At 44.1% G+C, this 20,835-nt stretch overlaps 1 protein-coding gene across 1 annotated transcript in view; it reads left to right on the top strand.

Moving 5' to 3' along the window:
* LOC135201665 (E2F-associated phosphoprotein-like) overlaps positions 1-20,835 on the top strand; it is a 153,033-nt gene that overhangs the window by 87,021 nt on the left and 45,177 nt on the right. The window contains exon 3 of the mRNA XM_064230777.1: positions 7,997-8,104. Coding sequence (XP_064086847.1) covers positions 7,997-8,104 — 108 coding nt within the window. The remainder of the gene's footprint in view (positions 1-7,996; positions 8,105-20,835) is intronic.

Raw genomic sequence — 20,835 nt, 5'->3', positions numbered from 1 at the left:
AAAGGCTTAGCAGCTAGCACCATTACGACAAACAAGTCAGCCTTGAAGAAGATTTTTCAACTTGGTTTCAACATAGACTTGACAGATTCTTACTTCTCGTCTATTCCCAAGGCTTGTGCTAGACTTAGACCTTCAGTAAGGCCTACGTCAGTGTCATGGTTCTTAAATGATGTTCTAAAGCTGGCTTCAGACACAGATAATACGACATGCTCATTTATAATGCTCTTAAGAAAAACTCTATTTTTATTAAGCTTGGCTTCAGGAGCTAGAATTTCAGAACTGTTGGCGTTATCCAGAGACCCGAATCATATAGAATTTCTTCCCTCAGGGGAAGTTCTACTTTCTCCGGATCGTAGCTTTTTAGCAAAGAATGAGGATCCTTTGTTGAGGTGGGAACCGTGGAAGGTTATACCCCTTCCTCAAGATGTTTCTCTTTGTCCAGTAATGACCTTACGAGCCTTTCTGTCCAGGACATCCTCATCCTCTTCGGGTCCTCTCTTTAGAAGAGAAAAAGGTGGTACTTTATCAATTAAAGGTATCAGGCAACAGATCCTGTACTTTATTAAACAAGCCAACCCTGAATCCTTCCCTAAAGTCCATGATGTCAGGGCAGTAGCCACCTCAATTAACTATTTCCAACACATGAATTTTGATGATTTGAAAAAGTATACTGGATGGAAATCGCCGACAGTATTTAAGCGTCACTACTTAAGTCCTTGGAATCTCTGAAATTTTCAGCAGTTGCGGCGGGTAACATAGTTTCCCCCGACTCTGCTTAATCTTAAGTTGAAGATCCAGATCTCCTTTCTACCTATCTCAGTCAACAGTTTGTCTATACCTACCATGTTCATCTACGTCTACCTTGAGTCTTAGCTGCTCTTGTGATGGTACAGTGGGTGTCCCTTATTTTTTTGCTAGGGTCACCCACAATTGATTGTATATAATGATCTCTATGATGTGGTCCCCTTATTTTTATGCTAGGGTGACACATCTCCATTTACAATGGTTATGGATTTGTCTATTAAGATCTATAAATTTATTTACCATATAAGATCTATAAATTTATTTACCATATTGTATTCTAAGTTTGTTCAGAATCATATTATTTATTATAATTGCTTTAATTATTGTTGTCTGTGATAATTATACACATGTGTTAAGTTCAACATATATTTTCCATGTAAGCCTTGTACATATATGTTAACTTTAAGCTAATCTTAAGTTTTGTTTTTTCCAAATTGTATAAACAATTATGTATGTGTATATACTTTCTTGCAATTATAATAATCTATTTTATTTTAAGTTTTATTGAGACCTTCTTTATTTTCAATCTTGTGCTAATTCTCTGGTACGATTTCGCGCAGCGACGCGAACTGAGCCCAGAAAAGGGATTTTGACGTAAGGAAAAATCTATTTCTGGGCGATTGGTTCGTGTCGCCCAGCGAAATCCCACCCTACCCATCCCTGCGCTCAAGATTGCCTGCTAACTTCAGGATGGCCACCAGAGGCGCAGCAGTCGGTAGCGTGGGGTGGAGTAGTAGGAGTTGCTGCCCGTTCTGTGGGTCGGCTCCCCTCTTGTGGGAGTTTTGTCGTAGGAGATTTCTATTGGTAAGAGGTTCGTGGTAGTGGTCTCACTCGCCCTAGTGTTCATACCGACGCCCTCTTGGAGGGTGAGCGAGTCAGTTATACTGACCTTTTTCTTTATTTTGTTTATTCTCTGGTATTTGTTAGTTCATTTACCTTAGAAATAATGGATTAAAGGATATTTCGCTGGGAGACACGAACCAATCGCCCAGAAATAGATTTTTCCTTACGTCAAAATCCCTTTTTTATTTTGTTATATTATCAACTGCAAAAAAGTCATTCGTTTTAGCTTTGTAAAATCAGAAAAATATATAATTGAATGTACTCATAATTTCTTTTCATTTCCATTAACATTTCAGTAAGTAGTAATAAAAGAAAATACCAATAAGCATATACATAATATTATACGTTGTTATACTAAAGTTGTACAAATATTTTACGGACAATTAATGACTGATTCATGAATGAGCCGCCTTAAGTAAAGCACTCTGACTATACACATCAGCATTTATGAAGAACTCTTTATATTATACTGTACATTGTGAGCTACTTTCATTAATATTATGTATTTACGATTCCATATTATAATTAATTATTAAATGACAAAAGGTCACTCCACCGGAGTGAACAGCTAGTTAAGAAAAAATTAAAGAGAGAAGACAGTAAAGTGCACATGAGTGTACTCATGCAGATAAATCGAGTAAAAGGGTAATGGAATACCATAATACAGTGGCTATGGCACTACCCTATACTTGAAAACAATGGTTATATGGTTAAAAGCCAGAGGAGGATTAACGAAAATGAGTCATAAAGGCAATTCGTACAAACTTATACATCCTGGAAAATCCCGGGATCCTGGGATTAGATGAAATTTTATCCCTGAATCCCGGGACAAAGACATCCCCCCAAAATGAGAAACCCTGTACAGCACAATACCTGGCCACAAGACCAGCTTTGTCATTAGTCTGGTCACTGTGGAGCTCTGGTTAGATCCTAGAAGGGTAACTCCTCGAGGACTCAACAACAACTACCAAAAATAGGTTTTCCTATGTCAAAAACCTGTTTTTTGTGTCTTGGTATTGTGACTGCAATTATCTCCTCTCCAGAATACTTGGAGAGGTAAAGTTTAAGTACATAGTGATATTTTTAAGCTTATAGAAGGAGCTGAACTCCTTAAATATACATCTGTTTTTTAATGGCTGACATAACAGTTCTATCTATACTGTACTGTATTATGAGTTTTTATGATTTATAACTTATGAATTTTAGATTTATCATTTGTTAGCATTTTGAAAAAAATTGCTTTGACCATCATATTTTATGTCAGTAACCTGGTTATTTTGATAACAAATGAAATATTATTACATCAGTCAATCAGTTGACGCATTGTACACAGCTGACATTTGAAATGAAGTTGATAAAGTCCCAGTCCATAGGTATCTTACCATTTAAATATTGTTTGAGCAGAACATCACATGTAATGCAAATTCCCAGTTTTGTTTCAGAGAAATACAATGTAGAATCTGATGTTTTAAACATGCACAACCAAACTCATCTCAACAAAGTGTTGCTCCTCCTAGAGGCATTCAAGATTATGTGGAAGCCATGGCCCCCCTCTTTTTGTACAACAATTTATGACCCATTTTAGCAAACTCCAAAAAGGTTGCCCTGCCCGTCCAGATCTAGTGGCAGGGAATGGATGCTTTTGTGGTACTTTAGGATTATCTGGAGGTATATATTTCCTCCTCCTCTGTGATATGGCCAGCCATAGAGAAGTTCCATACGTCAGCCAATGTGATGATGGCCCATGTGGTTCCACTCAGGGCTCAGCAGAAGTAGTATTGAGACTTGCCACCTCCTAAGTGGATGCTAAGAGCCCTTTTGATGTGGCAGAAATTGCCATACTTCCATCACTATTATTATGACTCATTAGGAGAGGCTTATTGCTCCCAGAAACTAAGGTCATCAGTAACCTAATCAAGAAGTTAGCTGGCAGTGATACTAGTGGTGTGTCTTCTGTTGCTGATGTAGAGGAGTAGTGGGGCAGATGAGAGTAATTTTTTTTAGAAGAATCATGCCAATGATGATACAAGCATCAAATTTGGCACAATTGTTCTCTAAAGGATACTAATCAAATCTGTCCTATTGGCCAATTGAAAATCCAAAATGGCGGCCATTTTTCAAGATGGCTGCCAAAATAACCACCCGAAGTTGATGTTTTGCTTAGAGACATTTGTAGTTGTCCGAATTGCGTGATCTAAGTGTGGATTCGTATGTTTTTAAGTCTGGTGATATATATTTTCTGGTTTATAACATGGTTAAGGCACTGTATTAAAGGAGTGTTTGTCGGGCACTACCAAGGCACATTGGTGACATCACTGCAGTGAAACTCAGCATGGGGTTCAGTGTCAGCTAAGTAGGAAATTTATGTTGGCATCATACTGCAACAACCTACTAGTATCCCAAATGCTGCCTAATCAACCCCAAATCAGTTAGGTAGCTGCACCTGAATGGACAGGACGTGCCAGTGTGGGAGAGCCGAACCAAGGATAACAGGGTTTTAGTTATCTGGATGGTGTACAGGTCGCACGGGACTTATTACACTGGATGAACGATCAGACTAGGTGTATGGCACAGTGCAAGAACCTAGTTGTATCCCATACAGGAAAGCACCTATTGTATATTACAGGACATAAGAGGCCTATTATACTATTACATGTACAGGGTGGTAAAAGGATAAACCCTTGACCCTGAACATCATCGTAATCATGAATGCGAACTCTACTGGACGATCATGGAAAACAGACAGGAGGTCAAGGAAGAAGATCTAAAACCTCCCCAGGCCAATCCTGCCAGAAGAGGGGATGATGGATATACGAACCTGGCAAATAATATTCCTCCGTTTCACTCACTCAATGCACAATCAAGCTAGACCCTGCAAGACTTGATGAAGGTTCTGGGATAGAAGAAACGTTGAGAAAAAATAAGGCACAATATCATGAGAGTTGCGGGCTTCTTTTCAACAACACAAAGTTGTACCGAGCTGAAAAAAGAGCAAGTCATGTAGGTACTAGTGATAAGGGCAGTGGAAGTAAGATTCCACGAAAGCTCCAAGAAACTAAAACAAAAGAATGCTTCTTCTTCGAAACTGATGGAGGGGAGCTTAGAGAAGCAATGACAATGCAAGTGAATGGGAGAATAAATGAATGTGCCAAAACACTCAGTGATGCAGAACTTCTCGGCAAACTAAGTGCAGGAGATGTCGTAGCCCAAGAAGTGAAATATCACCCTGGCTGTTTGGTGGCATTGTATAACCGAGAACAGGCATACCTAAAAGTGCAGGAGCAAGAAAAAGCACAGGAACACTGGAAGGATGCATATCCAATTGCTTTCTCTGAACTAGTCACCTACATCTGTGAGATGAAAAATGCCAGTAAGAGGCCTCCGATTTTCAAGCTTGCTGATTTGATCAAACTTCACAAGCAGAGGCTGGAACAGCTTGGTGTTGACTCGCCTGATGTTCATCCTACTTGACTCAAGGATCAACTGCTTTTGCACATTCCACAGCTGCAAGCTAATTGCCAAGGATGAGAAGTTCTGTTGGCTGTTGAAACTGATGTAGGTTCAATCCTATTAGAAGCATCCTGTTATGGTGAAGCAAAAGCCGGTGGGATAATAAGACAAGACATGCTCCATCAGAAGTCTAATTTCAGCAGCTATTTTCATGACAAAGATGGAGAACAGGCTGTGCCACCACCACTGCTTCAGTTTGTATGCATGATCAAACATGGTGCAGACATCAAGTCCCATCTCCATCATGGAGCGTCAAAATCAGACATAGGCCTGTATGTGTTTGCCAATGCTGCATAATTGAAATGCTGCATGAGAATGGGCTCAGCATATCATATGACCAAGTCCTAGAAATCTCAGCACAGTTAGGAGAAGCAGTTGTTGCACTGTATGTGGAAGATGGAGTAATCTGTCCCCCAGTCTTAAGAAAGAATTGTTCACAACTGGAGCAGTTGACAACATAGACCATAATCCGACTGTGACCACAGCTGAGACATCTTTACACGGTACAAGTGTGTCCATTTTCCAGCATCCAAACACAGGAAATCCAGGTGATTAATGTGAGCCACTCAAACTAGATATAGAGTCAAAAATGAAGGTTAAAAACATTCCAGAGCTTCCAGAAGCATATCCTGTTTCATTCTTCAAACAAGAACAGGCTGAGGGAATTTCTAAGGAGAAAGTCCTTTAAGATGACTGTCAGTTATTCTCGCGGCTGTTCATCTCAAGCCAGAACAGACAGTGTGACTTGCAAGAATTCTTCAAACACGAGAATCAGTCATACCCTGCATCTCTCAGTGACAACAGCAAGCTTCATACGTGTGTCAGAAGTCACAGCTGGTTGAAATTCTTGAAAGGCAAGTGAATGCCCCAGTGGGAGAACCAAAGGGAGATACAATCATCATTGACGGCTCAGCACTTATCAATGCCTTACCTCCACGTACTTCAAAGACATTTAATGACTATGCCAAAGAAAACATCATCCCAAAAGTGGAATCCTATGGTGCTCGGTACAAGCGGGTGGACATAGTCCTTGATGTATACAAGAAATCAAGTCTGAAATCAGAGACGAGGTCAAAAAGAGGGAAAGGAATCAGAAGAAGAGTGATAGGAACAAGCAAGACACCAGGAAACTGGCAAAGCTTCCTTCGTGACCCCAGCAACAAGACTGAACTGTTTCACTTCCTGGCTGAAAAGATGTGGGAAGCAGAAACAACAAACACAGGAATATTTGTTCACGCTAAGGATGCAATGACTGACGGGAGCAAGTCTATAACCGTCAAGACTAATGACACAGATGTGCTAGTCATAGCAATATCTGTACTACCATTCTTCCAGAAACTAGGTCTTCAGGAAATGTGGATTCCAGTCCATGAGGTAGTTTCTGCAATTGGGCTTGAGAAAGCTAGAGGGATCCCCTACTTTCATGCATTCGTTGGATGTGACATTGTGTCTGCCGTCCGTGGAAAAGTGAAGAAATCTGCATGGCAGACTTGGAATGTATTAGATGATATTACTGAAACATTCATCAGTCTCAGCCAGCATCCAACATTGATTCGTGATCTTGACATGCAGAGGCTGGAAAGATTCTTTGTCCTCATGTACGACAGATCAAGCACAGCCACTGGTGTGGACGAAGCAAGACTAGATCTGTTTGCCCACAAGCAGAGGCTGTACAACTCGATTCCACCAAACAAGCAGCCCTCAGAGAACATGCAAAGCGTGCAGCCTACCAGGCTGGGATCATCTGGGGCCAGGCAACCCAATGTAATCCACACATGAACATTCCAGCTGAATGGGGGTGGACACAGAAAGGGGAAGCATGGCAGATACATTGGACAACACTACCACCGATAGCAGCAAGCTGTCAACAATTGACAAAGTGCTCCTGCAAGAAGGTTTGCTAAAGAAGATGCAAGTGCTCTCAGGGAGAGCTTCCCTGCACATCAATGCAGCTGCATATGTGAACAGTAGCAGATCGAGAAACAGCACGGTATGCATATCTTTGAAAATGTACTAGCCAGGACAAAACTTATGTAAAGAAAGACAAACATCTTGTTGGTCATCATGAAAAATATGTCTCAGAGTGCTTTTTAAACAGGAAAATATAGTTCAGCAGGCTTTAAAACATAGGAATCCACACTTAGATCATGCAAATCAGACAACTACAAATATTTCTAAGCAAAATACCTACTTCAGGTGGTTATTTTGGCGGCCATCTTGAAAATGGCCGCCATCTTGGATTTTCAATTGGCCAATCGGGCAGATTTGATTAGTATACCTTGGAGGACACTTGTGCCAAATTTGATGCTTGTAACATCATTTGCACAATTTTTCTTTATCTGCCACTAGAAGTTGGCTACCTTTGCCATCAAAATCTGTAGATCTACACAGGCACAAATATTTGAGGGCAAGGACAAAACTTTCATTCTTAAGCCATTGTGTTATGGGCTTTCTCTGGTTCTAAAGCATTTACGCAGCTCATACAAACTCTTTGAACCAAACAAGATTTCATTGAAGGCCCTATCTTTTTAAAAACAGCTTTTATGTAATTTATCTTTAAAACGCCTTTTTGATTAATTTGTGCTTCTGCTGATTGAGATTATTATTTTATATAACCAAGTAATTCACAGAGAATTAGCTTGTCCTGTGTCCTAGGTTTTTTTGCAAACAAGTCGGACGAGGTACCTTAAATAACATGTTTCTAGAGAGAAGATTGTAGAGAGGCAAGTTTAAGACAGTGGGTTGTGACTTTTTTCATTATTTTCACACATGGTAAGTGTAAAGTATTTTATATAATAAAAATCGAGAGTTTAAGGTTCATTGACAGTTTTGTTTTCAGGTCAGGTTATGTTCCTAAAAGTACCAAGAATAATAATGGAGCACCTTCGAGTGATGCAGTGTTAAATTGCCCTGCTTGTCTCACAATGCTATGTATGGATTGCCAGAGGTAAGGTGTGATAATTTAATGTTGTTTGGGTATATCTGTAAATAGCAAACAATGAATTTTGTAGGAGTGAGAAAGTTTATTGACTAGTAGACTTACTTGTAATATGTTTTTTAAATGTTGAGCATGGTTTCATAATTTGCATCTATGGTAATGCTATACCTGTTATGGGTTGTAGTGAAAGAAAAGAAGGCATGAGAACATTTCATATAAATATTACAACTTATTGCATCACTGTGATTCTTATACATGCATTAAGCTACAAATGTCCTTTTTATTACTCAATTTGTTCTACCGCGGAATTAATATATTTTCATGTATGTTAACTGAAGGGGTATTTTTTAGTTGATAATAATTTTGTCCTCCCATGGATTCAAACCAGCGGACAAACAGGAGAAATCAGGACTGCAGTGACCTTATCGACTCGGCCAACAAGTGAGGTTATAAGTTGGTACCGATTCCGAGCATACAAATCTCTGTTGAACTCAGAGACTTGTAATTAGAATCGATATCCAACCCACTCTGCCATGTTAACCAAGTCGAACGTTTGCTGCACGTAGCCATATTATGAGTGCTTATCACATCACCATAATTCATTTGCATACATTAAGCTACAAATCTCCTTTAATATCCAATGCGCTCTACCTCGGAATTAATATATTTTCACACGTTAACCAATGGGGAATTATTCTTGCTTCTATTTGGTGTAAATTAATCACTAGAAACTCATTTCTATGGGACTAGGTTAAGCCAATCGCAGGGCTGGAAACTCTCAGTCTATATCGAGAGTTCACATGGGTAGGTTCTATGTTCCACCTCTCCAGGAGAGGTGGAACATACATCCTGCCTATGTGAACTCTCTCGAGAAACAGAGTTTCCAGCCCTGTGAATGGCTTATCAACAGCCAATCAGGAGCATCGTAAGGGACTAGCCTAGACATCAAATGCACGGTTGATGGGAATCTACTATGGTAAATCTTGGTCTAGAGAGAGAGAGGGGGAGAGAGCCACCTTTTTCAGACTGTTAAAGTTTTCTCCATCTTTTTTTTATCATATTTTCTAGTTAAATATGTTAAAAAAGCAAAAGAGAATGATAAAAGTATTGTTAGTAACGTTATAATTGTTGCTTAAACGCTACAGCCATAAACAACTGAACGATAACAGTTGTTTTGCTACAACAACCGAACCGAATCTGAAATAAGAAAAATGTTTTGCTTGCATTTCAGCCATTGTACAATAGTAAAAAATTTACCGTAGTTACGTTACAAATGACGTCAAGTAGAACAGGACTTAAATATTTTTGCATTATACCTTTATTTGCTATGGAGAAAATATTGGCAAGGAAATATAGGGCTGCTAAATTAAAGATGCAGTTGTAGCTGAACCTGAGAAAAAAAATGTGCACACTGCTAATGACCATAAATTATCGTGCATCAGCAACATGGGTAAAACCCGACCGCAAATAATCCCTAGAAACTCTATTTATATGGTACAAGGTTATTTTTCGTTTTATGAAGTATTTTTAAGTTGAAATATGACTGAATGACTTAAATACATCTTTTTGTGAACTACTATGGGTTTCAGAGACAGTGCAAGCACGTTTTTTGGCAATAACTGTAACAAACACTCGTGTCAGAACGAGATTTTGCTATAGTGTATTACACCCAGTGCCGTAATTTATAAGGGTATCGTGAAGTACTAATTGTAAAGAATAACGAGACTTGTCCCTGTACCAAGAGGCAAAAACTCCATTAGCCAGAAATGGATATGAACACAACAGTAAATAGCTCCGCGTACCCTCTCCCCCCACCACCACCACCAGAATATTCAAAATAGCCAAAAGAAATTCACGGAAAAAATATATTATTAATATTAATTCTAAAACTCAAGACAAAGAAATCTGGAAAAAAAATTTCTGGGTCGACCTGTGTTCGCCAGTGAAAAAGGATCCTGCTATCCACTTTTCTTGTATAAATAGTTTCTAAATATACCAGAGAAAAAAGCTAGCATTGGTATGCAGAGGTTACTACCCTCGCGCGAGCACCCAAAGGGCGTCGGGTATAAAGTTCAGGGCATGTGTAAGCCACTATTCACAGGTCGTCTGCCATTTAGAGATTTCCTTTCCAAAATCCCCCATATGTGGGTGAGCCGACCTACCGACAACACCCTCCTTGCCTCCGTACCGCCACTGCTGATACCCGACTCGAACGACATCTTCAATCCTGTTAGAAACCTTTTTGGTTAGTGACGCGATTTTTTCTTGCTCGATATTTCCTCGTTTTTTTGCGAGTTTTTCCTGATGGCTTCCTCTGAGATGTCTTCCGTGCCAAAGTTGAGTACCCCAATTTATGTTTTTCTATAAATTAGGTTGTTTTGGGCATCTGAGGTTTGCCACGGCCCCACAGAAAGAATTGCGGGAACGAGGCATCACCCGCCATCTTGATTGTCACGAGCAAAGACACGTGGGTTCGGGTACGTTGCTGATTAAATGATGATAAATTCTATCATATCTACTTTAAAAGTACCCGATTCCTGTATTTCATATAGACATAGTCGATATTACCGTACCGAGTAACAGAGAGGGAGTTTTCAGTTTTCGATATTAGCGCTATTGTCATTAGTACATGGACATTGTTTATGTAATCTTGTCGAGAGAGAGAGAAGCTGATAGTTCTCTCTCTCTCTCTCTCTCTTCTCTCCTTCTCTCCAAATCCTCCTCTCTCTCTCTCTCTCGTCTCTCTCTCTCCTCTCTCTCTCTCTCTCTCTCTCTCTCTCTCTCTCTCTCTGCCAATGAAAATTTTTCATGTTATTATGATTATGTCAAAAATTGTGATTATATCAAATTAAATAGATGTGTATACTAGTATCCTATGCAATATACTAGTGGTTAATTCACTGAAGAGGTGAAGGAGTTGCCACCCAACATTGGGTCAAATGTTAATATGAATAGTTGACTGGATGTAACTGTTACTCCCGTATAATTTCCGTATGAATTCAAGCTCCTTCATTGAAGGATCTATCCTCCTGAATATTCTGAAACAAATGAATTCGCGTTCAGTTAGTTTAGTCGAGGTCTCAATTCCTATAATGGGTTATAACGAAATTTATCCTGAGGTGCCGTATCGTAGCGATTTCGGTCAATCAGGGAATTACATACCGGTTTCTTTATGTTAACATCTCTATAACATCGCAACTCTTCCATAATACCTCATAATTAACTATTTATACATTTGTTCGTTACCTCATTTTGTAAGACGGTATTCTTGTACATAAAAATCTGGTTAACATTTGCCTTGGCCTAGCCTCCTTGTAGGCCATACCTCTCAGTCGAGGGACTCCCTCTGGTTGTGTTACTAACCTTGTTGAGCCATGAACTCAGTTGCACTATCACTCTATGGTGGTAGCCTATGTCCCTGTTGGAGAATCACCCTTACCGATGTTGTACCACGACAGCCCATTATCTAAGGCCCAGTCGCATTACCACTCTTACGAGTGGTAACCTACTCATCGTCTAATGGGTGACCACTATAATCAGTGGCAGTACCAACCACGACGGGCCATGGTCTCATCACCTGTCTCTTCCTACGGGAGTAGACTACACAACCAGTGGTGTGGCCACCTATGACCGGGCGGGTAGCCAGGCAGCCACAGCCGACCACCCCCACCCCCCAACCCCCCCCACTCACTTTTAGGCTCGGCTTAGCCGATCCATTATATCTCGTGGTGCTAGTACTCTTACTAAGAGACGCCCGCTAAAGTTACTATAAGTGGGGGCGGTGGACAGGGGCCGGAGGATCAGGGAGTGACGAGTAAGGAATTCTTAGCCTAGTGCTAGAGTTCTGGAGCTCCACCAGAGACGTATGCAACTCCGGCAGCTCGTATTTACTCCTACGCTCTATCGTCTCCCCTTACGTCCCCGTTAAAGTGGAATTGGGGTAAAGGGCGTGCCCCTGAACCCCCCTTTTTTAATAATGGAGATAGGCATCATCAAGTGTGGAATTCCCTTCCCCTGACTCGACATCTCCGGCAATTCCACGCATAACGACTAGGACGAAAGAGATCGAGACTCCAAGCATGTCAAGGGGACAAGATCATACAGTGAATAGCTCCGGGCCCTTGCGGTGCCGGTGGAGTGTGACTCACCCTCACACCCGCTACTGGAGTTCCCTGGTAAACCTTTGGTTGATCGGTTTCAGTTCTCGGAGTCTTAGTAGACGCCTACGCTTATACGTAATCCTCCGGTCCAGCCGGATCTACAGAGTTGAAGGCTTTCCTCCTCATAGTCAGGCGGATTTTCGTTAACAAGCACTAGGTCTACATGGAACCCAAGGACGGTATCTGGTACGAATATTTGTCCGGTAAACGAGAATTAATCAGTGAATTACATGCTTGTTCTAAGAACTAGGCATGTGCTTAGCATTAAAATACGCATGCTTTAGATTATTAATGAGTAATTCGTGAACTTACCTAACCTTAAGTTCTGTATCCTCCTATGGGATGTTGCTCATTAATAATTTCCCTTACAGAAGGTGCGTTGGGGGGTGCTCCGCCTCCCTCGGCGAACCAGTGGGACATGGAGTCTGCAGGTCCCACTCCAACTGTTCCATCTCCTTCGTTCCTGAGGCGGATGAGTTGCCGTACATGGTTTGGCATCCGAAAGCATGCACCGTCTGTTATGACATGGTACTGATACTTATCAGTGACCAGGTAAGAAATGAAACTTCCTCTCTTACTGATTTTTCAAGAGAATAAATTGTATCATACCAGCAACTTGTTCGTTATGACTTACCTTATGGTGGGGAGATTAATTCTTTCTCTTCCTCGACAGTCGGATGAGGACAGCCGCCAGAAGGCCAGGATGGACCTGAAACATTGGGTCTCCGGCTACGGCAGGAGACGTCCCTACATCCTGGACGCTAGCCTAGGGACCCTCCTCTTCAAAGGCTCGCCGTCGGCTTCGGTCCAGCCTACTCTGGCGGCCCCGATCATCGCCGCCATCCGTGCAGAGATCGGCCCCATTCCAGACGAACAGGAGTTGCTGGGAGACGTGGCTGCTATAAGCATCCACACTGAACCCATGGTCCTGGGAGATCAGGTAAGTGGTGAGGCGAGCAAGGCAGGTAGCCTTCTCAGCCCCACTCCTTCTTCAACCTCTTCTTTCCGGGGCTTCACTAAGTGCACCCCTTCTCGGGACAGTTCACGGCCTGTCCGTCCCAAGAAGAAGTCCATAAAATCAAAATCCCTACCCAAGGGATCCAAGCCGACTCCGCCAGCGGCGACTGAGTCATCTCCGGCCCCTAGGCCGTCGACCTCTTATTATAAGTCAACCGCTGCCAAAGATTCTCTCCCTTCAAAGGGATCGAGATCTAAGTCCGCGAAATCAAAGGGGGCTGAGTCCGGCATAGACCATGACGTGCTAGCTAACCTTCTAATGTCGAAGGTTAGAGACGCAGTCGATGAAAGGTTCGAGTCCTTGGGGCGCTCCTCCGGACCTGAGATCTCTGGCCAGTCAGTCTCTGACATTGTGGCCGAGCAGATAAAACCTATAAAGGAGATGATGTCGGGTTTCCTCCACTCCGGAGCTCCAGCGCTGGATATGGGAGTGCCGGACGCTTCCAAACTCCCTCCTTTTCACAAGAATAACCCATGGCGGCTTGCCATGCATGCCCCATACGTGGATGACAAGCTGACCATTGAGGGATTTGGAACCCGACCACTGGAGGACTTTGAGTTCTACCCAAAAGGCCTCCAGTTTCCCTTCCCTTCCAAGGATTTGCCAGACTAGCCAAACACGAGCTAGTCCGAGTCGATAAGGTTCCTAAGGAAACGGTAATTTTCCCAAAGGAACAAGCCCAAGCTGTCTGGGCCCGGAGCATGGCCGATTGGGAGTGCGTTAACACCAGGTTAGCCTCACAAAGGCTCGTACACTATGTTTGTGACGCCGGATCGAGTCCTCTCCAGGCTATTACAGAAGAGAAGCCTCTTCCTATTTTAAAAGAGACAGAGGCTACCTCTCTCCTCCTTCCTGCCAGCAAGGAATTTTGGCACGAAGCTCCTGCCACTTTCACTGTTGGAAAATTAGACCTCGACTGTGCCTCGACACTGTTCTCTGACAAGCTTCCCAAGCTCCCGGAGAATATGTTAAAAACCGAGTTTGAACAGATCCAGGCTAGTAAGATATATAACTCCGTTAGCTTCAATGGAGTTTAGTGCATCAGCTAATGACGAACAATTCTTCCAGGTCTTGACAAAAAGTCTATTACAGACTTATCAGTCGGACCTGTATGATTTTGGCATAGCAAGATGTGCCTGTAGGAAATACGTCTTGGCAGAGGCTTCTATTAGGCATGAGCCTAATAGACTAGTCAAATCGTCAATCTGGGGTGAGAATCTGTTCCCTCAAGAAGAAGTAGATAATGTCTTGAGGGAAGCGTCTAGAGCTAATCAGAGCCTCCGAGTCTGATGGGGTCTCCCCTTCAAACGCAAGTTTGAAGCGACCGGACAACAAACCAAATCATGGAAGAAACAAAGAAGGTTCACGCCCTATAAGCCCTCTCGTTCCCAACAAATGGTCCAGGCAGTCCCAATAGCCCAGATGGGGAAACCCTCAACATCTAAGGCCCAACCGCAGCAACAGTTTGTGTTGCTTCATGCTCCACAGAACCAACAACCCCCGACCTCTACGGCTTTTACGGCCTCTCCCACCTTCAATCCCGTTTTTGAAGCCAGTGCATCCTTTCGGGGTTACAACCGGCACGCCGGTAGCAGTAGAGCCAGAGGCCACTCCCGGCTACGAAGTGGCTCGAGAGGCAGAGGGTTCCGGGGAGGCAGGGGATTCAAAACTGCATCCAATCAGTGAGAGCCAGTAGGTAGGAGGGAGATTATATCTTTTCCGAGACCATTGGATCTTCAGTCCATGGGCACACAGTATAATCTCCAAAGGCCTGGGGTGGAAATGGAAGAAGAGGCTTCCACCACTACCAATAAACTTCTTCCAGATCCCAACCACGGACCTGGAGGAATACACCAAAGATCTCCTACAGAAGAGGGCCATAAAGAGGGTGAAGAACCTAAAATTCCAAGGACGTCTGTCTATTCACTGTTTCAAAGAAGGACTCGACAAAGAGAAGAGTTATCCTGGGCTTCTCCAAACTCAATTCTTACATTCTTTGCGACAAGTTTCGTATGCTGACAGTCTCGCAGGTGCGGTCCTTACTTCCCCGTGGGGCCGTTACCACCTCTATAGATCTTACAGACGCTTACTATCATGTTCCGATAGCAATTAACTTCTCTCCTTACGTAGGCTTCAGACTAGGAAACAGAGCTTACTCATTCAGGGTCATGCCCTTCGGGCTCAACATTGCACCCAGAATATTTACCAAGCTAGGCGAGACGATAGTCCAAGAACTCAGGAACAAGGGAGTAATGTTAGTAGCCTACCTAGACGACTGGCTCATTTGGGCAGCCACCATCGAGGAATGCCGCAGGTCAACAGCCAAAACAATAGAACTCTTGGAGTTTCTAGGTTTTCAAATAAACAAAGAGAAATCTCGGTAGTACCGGCTTCCCACTTTCAATGGTTGGGAATCCAATGGGACCTAACGAAGCACAGCTTATCCCTTCCACCCAAGAAGGCCAAGGAAATAGCTGCGGCTACAAAACACTTCCTCAGGAACAAGAAGGCCTCTCGTCGGGCCCAAGAGAGAGTCCTCGGTTTGTTACAATTCGCATCAATAACAGACGTCCTACTAAGAGCCAGATTGAAGGATATCAATCGTGTCTGGAGAAAGAGAGCCAACAACAATCTCAGAGACAAACTCTCAGTAATTCCACCCATACTAGTAAAAAGACTTCGCCCTTGGTCGAAACACAAGAACCTAACCAGGTCAGTACCATTGCACCCCCCCCCCCCATCTGTGACAATTCATACAGACGCGTCACTGAGTGGCTGGGGGGGGATAATCTCAGCACAAGAAAGTTCAAGGGATATGGTCGAACACGTTCCGCCAGTTCCACATCAATGTGTTGGAAGCCATGGCAGTTTTTCTAGCACTAAAGAGATTAACTCCAGCCAAGAACAGCCATGTGCGGATAGTCTCAGACAGCCTACTGGTGGTACATTGCATAAACAGAGGAGGTTCCAGGTCAAGCAAGCTGAATCACGTACTAATTGTAATATTTACTTTAGCGACAAAGAGTCGCTGGCACCTGTCAGCAACTCATCTGGCAGGGGTCAGGAATGTGATCTTGGACGCTCTTTCCAGGACTACTCCACTAGAATCGGAATGGTCCCTGGACATGAAGTCATTCCAGTGGATTTGCAATCAAATTCCAGACTTGCAAGTAGACTTATTCGCAACAGAGTCAAACCACAAACTTCCATGCTATGTGGCTCCCAACCTGGATCCCCAGGCCTATGCCACAGACGCACTGGCCATAAATTGGAACAATTGGCCGAAGATTTATCTGTTCCCTCCGGTGAATCTTCTGATGAAAGTGTTGCACAAGTTACGCTCCTTCAAGGGACAAGTAGCACTAGTGGCTCCCAACTGGCCCAAGAGCAACTGGTTTCCGCTCCTCCTAGAGCTGAAGCTCCTCACCCAGAACTGACACAGGTAGTACAAACTCGAAATGTGTCAGCTTCCTCAAGAATTCTGCAAACCCTAACTTTATGGTTTTACACATGCAACTTACCCGGCAGATATATACTTAGCTTATGTCTCTGACGTCCGACAGAATTCAAAACTCGCGGCACACGCTACAGGTAGGTCAGGTGATCACCCCCTACCGCCGCTGGGTGGCGGTAATAGGAATCATTCCCGTTTTCTGACAGAATTTTTTCTGTCGCCGGTGCTGACAACAACTTTGTTGGTAGCTCCTGCTTAGAATTTCTTGCTTGCTTCGCCGAGGATTATTTGGGAAGTATTTGATCTTTGGTTGTTGGCATACGCTGTGTGTTGGATTTAGTTGGTTAATATGTCCGATTTAACACCTGGAACTCTGTTTAGAGTATGTGTAAATGAGGGATGCAAGGTGAGGTTGCCTAAGGCTACTTTGGACCCTCACACTGTTTGTGTAAAATGTAGGGGGAGGGATTGTTCGGTTAAGGATACATGTGATGTATGTGAGAGCTTAACTGAATTACAATGGAAAGAACTAACTTCGTATGTTAGAAAGTTAGAAAAGGATAGGATTAGAAAAGCTTCAGCTAGAAGTTCAAGTAGATCCTGTTCTGCGGAACAGGATAGTATTTCTAACCCTGCAGTAGCTTCGCCATCTTCCTTTTTGGTTTCAGCTCCTTCCCCCCGCAGCGAACCCGCAGATGTGTCTGCTGAGAGAGCCGCTGTGGAAGCTTCAATCCGCAATTTGCAACAGCAATTGCGAGATATAAACCAAGGTAAGGGTGAAGTGTCTAGTGATAAGTGCAGTGTCCCCAGTGCAGTGGAGGGGGCGTCTGACCGACTCCGCATCGCTCCTAGGCCTAGACCTCTTTCAGACTCCCATGCCCAGGGGAGGGGAGGAGGAATGTCGAAAGCCGCAAGGGGGATGTAGAGTATCCCCAACGGTCAGGCGTCCCTTCAGCAGGTCCTGTAGACTCGTCCCAGGCTGCTATAGAGAGCTATAGGAAAAGCCTCTTAAGGAAGTGTTTTTCCGACTCTGATTCGTCCTCTCCTAAACGAGGATGGAGCTCTTCTTCCAAATCGCGCCCTCTCAAGAGAGCCTGGAAACCTCCAGGAGAAGGCGCTCTTGACTCCAGCCCGGAACCTTTTCCGGAGTATTCTCCTGCGCCTAAGAAGGCTATGAAGGATCCGGAATCCTCTCCAGAAGGGATTCGGTCCTCTACTAAGAGATTCCTGTTGGACCTCCAAGAGAATCTCTCTTCTTTAGTAGGCTCGCTTTCTACTAGTAGGCGCAAGGAGCCTTCTCGCAGGAAGGACTCCTCTCTTCCAGTCAAGAGGTCTGTTAGGAAGGAGGAGTATAATAGGCGATCTTCTCCAGTAAGAACCTATTCGCCCCCAAGAGTAGACGACTCCTTTGAAACTTCGTCGAGACAGGGAAGATGGTATTCTCCTCGTAGAAGCTCTGAGGCTAGGAGTCATAGCGCAAAGCGCCAAGAAGTAGGCGCTAGATCCTCTCCTTGTAGGAGTAAGGAGAAAGTCTCCTTGCGAGAAGACAGCGATCGGTTCGTATCTGTCGAATGATCTCCTAGGAGTAGGATCTCCTCTGCAAGTGGAAGGAAAGAACGAGAGCGCTCTGCTCAGAGAGATAGAAGCGAGAAAGGCTCTCCTTCTAAGGATGATTTTTCGAGAAGGCGCCAACGTTCGATAGGACGCCTGGATGATCGAATCTCGTTAAGTTACTCGAGACCTTATGATAGGCTTTCTTCAAGGGAGTCAAGCGCCTCTCCTAGCAGGTTCCAAGATTCTACGAAGAACCTAAACAGGGGTTCGCGCCCTACTCCTGGAAGAGTATCTAGAGCGGACGCTTACCGTTCTCCTAGCAGGCGTCAAGAGCCTGAAAGGAGCCTAATCGTGGATCTGCGCCCTACTCCTGTAAGACGATCAAGAGTAGGCGCAAGCTCTTCGCCTCAAAGGCAGCAAGAGCCTAAAACGAGCCTTTCCAGGGATTTGCACCCTAATCCTGGAAGATCAGGAGTAGGCTCTGACGCCTCTCCTCGTAAGATTCAGGAGCCTGAAAGGAGCCTTTTGTCAGGCGCGCGCCCTACTCCTAAGAGTCACAGAAGAGTAGGCGCAAGCGCCTCTCCTCACAGGCGCCAAGAGCCTGAAAGGAGCCTGACTTTGGATTCGCGCCCTACTCATAGTAGGCGCTCGAGAATAGAAACGAGTGTTTCTCCGGATAGGCGCCAAGAGCCTAATGACGCAGGCTCTAGATCCTCCCCTAGTAGGTATCAAGAACCTAGGGAGCGGAGAAAAGCGGAGTTTTGTTCTTTACCGAGGAAACATATCTCGGGTATTGAACTGGCGGCGCCTTCTGACGAGCTCTTGAAGGATAAGAGTCGCATACCTGCCAGGACTTCTTCACCGAAGAAGTCTCCCTCTCCGAATGTAACCTTGGAGGAAGTCTCAGAGGAGGAAGAGACGAAAGAAGTAGGAGTCTCTGATTATAAGAGACTTTCTGCATTACTTCTTCAGGAGTTTGGGGACTCGCTGTGTTCGGCTGATCCTCCTTCTCCGGGATCTCTGCTATCGAGTACTAAGTTGGCAAAATCCCCCTCTTTTGTCAAGATGCGGCCAACTCTATCTATGAGAAAGGCCATCAAGAATCTGGAGAACTGGCTCCTGGTTAAGAAGGAGGCAGGTAAGACGGTGTTTTTGTGTCCTCCGTCTAGATTGACAGGTAAGCCGGGTGTCTGGTACGACACGAAGGAACCCATGGGGTTAGGCCTTCCGGCTTCCGCAAACGCGGATTTTTCTGCTCTAGTAGAATCATCTAGAAGACGCTCTCTACTTTCGGCTAAAGCGTCTTGGGGAATGTGCGAGATGGACCATTTACTCAAGGGTCTATTTCGCACACTAGAAGTCTTCAACTTCATGGATTGGGCCTTAGGAGCTCTAGCAAAAAGAGCGCAAGATCCGGAGTTTGTGACTATGGAGGTGTTATCAAGTGTCCTTTCATGCTTGGACAAGGCAGTCATGGATGGATCCACAGAAGTAGCATCTCTCTTTGGAGCAGGAGTGCTCAAAAAGAGATCAGTTTATAGCTTGTTTCTCTCCAAGTCTGTTTCGCCCTTACAGAGAGCCTCTTTGCTTTTTTCCCCACTCTCGGAATACCTTTTTCCTCAGGAGACAGTGAGGGACATTTCTAGATCACTGTCGGAGAAAGCTACGCAGGATCTTCTTGCTCAGTCCACCAAGAGGCTTAAACCTGCTGTGCCGATGGCTAAGAGAGAGGGAACAGCGAATAAAGTGTCGTTCCAACAGCCCTTTCGAGGAAGAACAACCTCAAGACCCGCACCTAAGAGTAGAAGGCCGTTCAAGAGAGGACGATCTTCTCGAAGACCATTCTCGAAGCCGCAGTGAGACAGGAGTCCTCCAGACTCCAGTAGGAGCCAGACTTTTGAGGTTCGCGAAAGTCTGGGCTCAGAGAGGGGCGGACAACTGGTCCCTCTCGATCCTCGAGAGAGGATACCTGATCCCCTTCAGGGAAAAACCGACCTTAACCTCCACTCCAAGGGAGTTAGCGGCAAGATACAGAGATCCTTTAAAAAACCAAGCACTATTACATCTGGTGCAACAGATGCTAGAAAAGAAGGCTATAGAAAAGGTATTGGACATTCATTCGCCAGGATTTTACAATCGCCTCTTTCTGGTACCAAAAGCCTCGGGGGAGTGGAGACCAGTGCTGGACGTAAGCGCTCTGAATCACTTTGTGATCAAAACAATGTTCACGATGGAGACGACGTCGTCAGTTCTTTCAGCGCTAAGACAAGGGGATTGGATGGTGTCATTGGATCTGCAAGATGCCTACTTTCATGTACCCATCCATCCCTCGTCCAGAAGGTATCTAAGATTTATGATACAGGGCCAAGTATTTCAGTTTCGCGCCCTTTGTTTCGGTCTTTCCACAGCTCCCCAAGTTTTCACGGGATTGATGAAAAATGTAGCGCATTGGCTACATTTAAAAGGAATAAGGATATCACTGTATCTCGACGATTGGTTAATTCGCTCGCAATCCAGGGATCAGTGTCTGGAGGACCTAAGGTCAACGTTGGAC

Source organism: Macrobrachium nipponense, chromosome 28 (assembly GCF_015104395.2).
Source record: "Macrobrachium nipponense isolate FS-2020 chromosome 28, ASM1510439v2, whole genome shotgun sequence".
Taxonomy (NCBI): domain Eukaryota; kingdom Metazoa; phylum Arthropoda; class Malacostraca; order Decapoda; family Palaemonidae; genus Macrobrachium; species Macrobrachium nipponense.
This window is presented reverse-complemented; position numbering and strand designations above follow the sequence as displayed.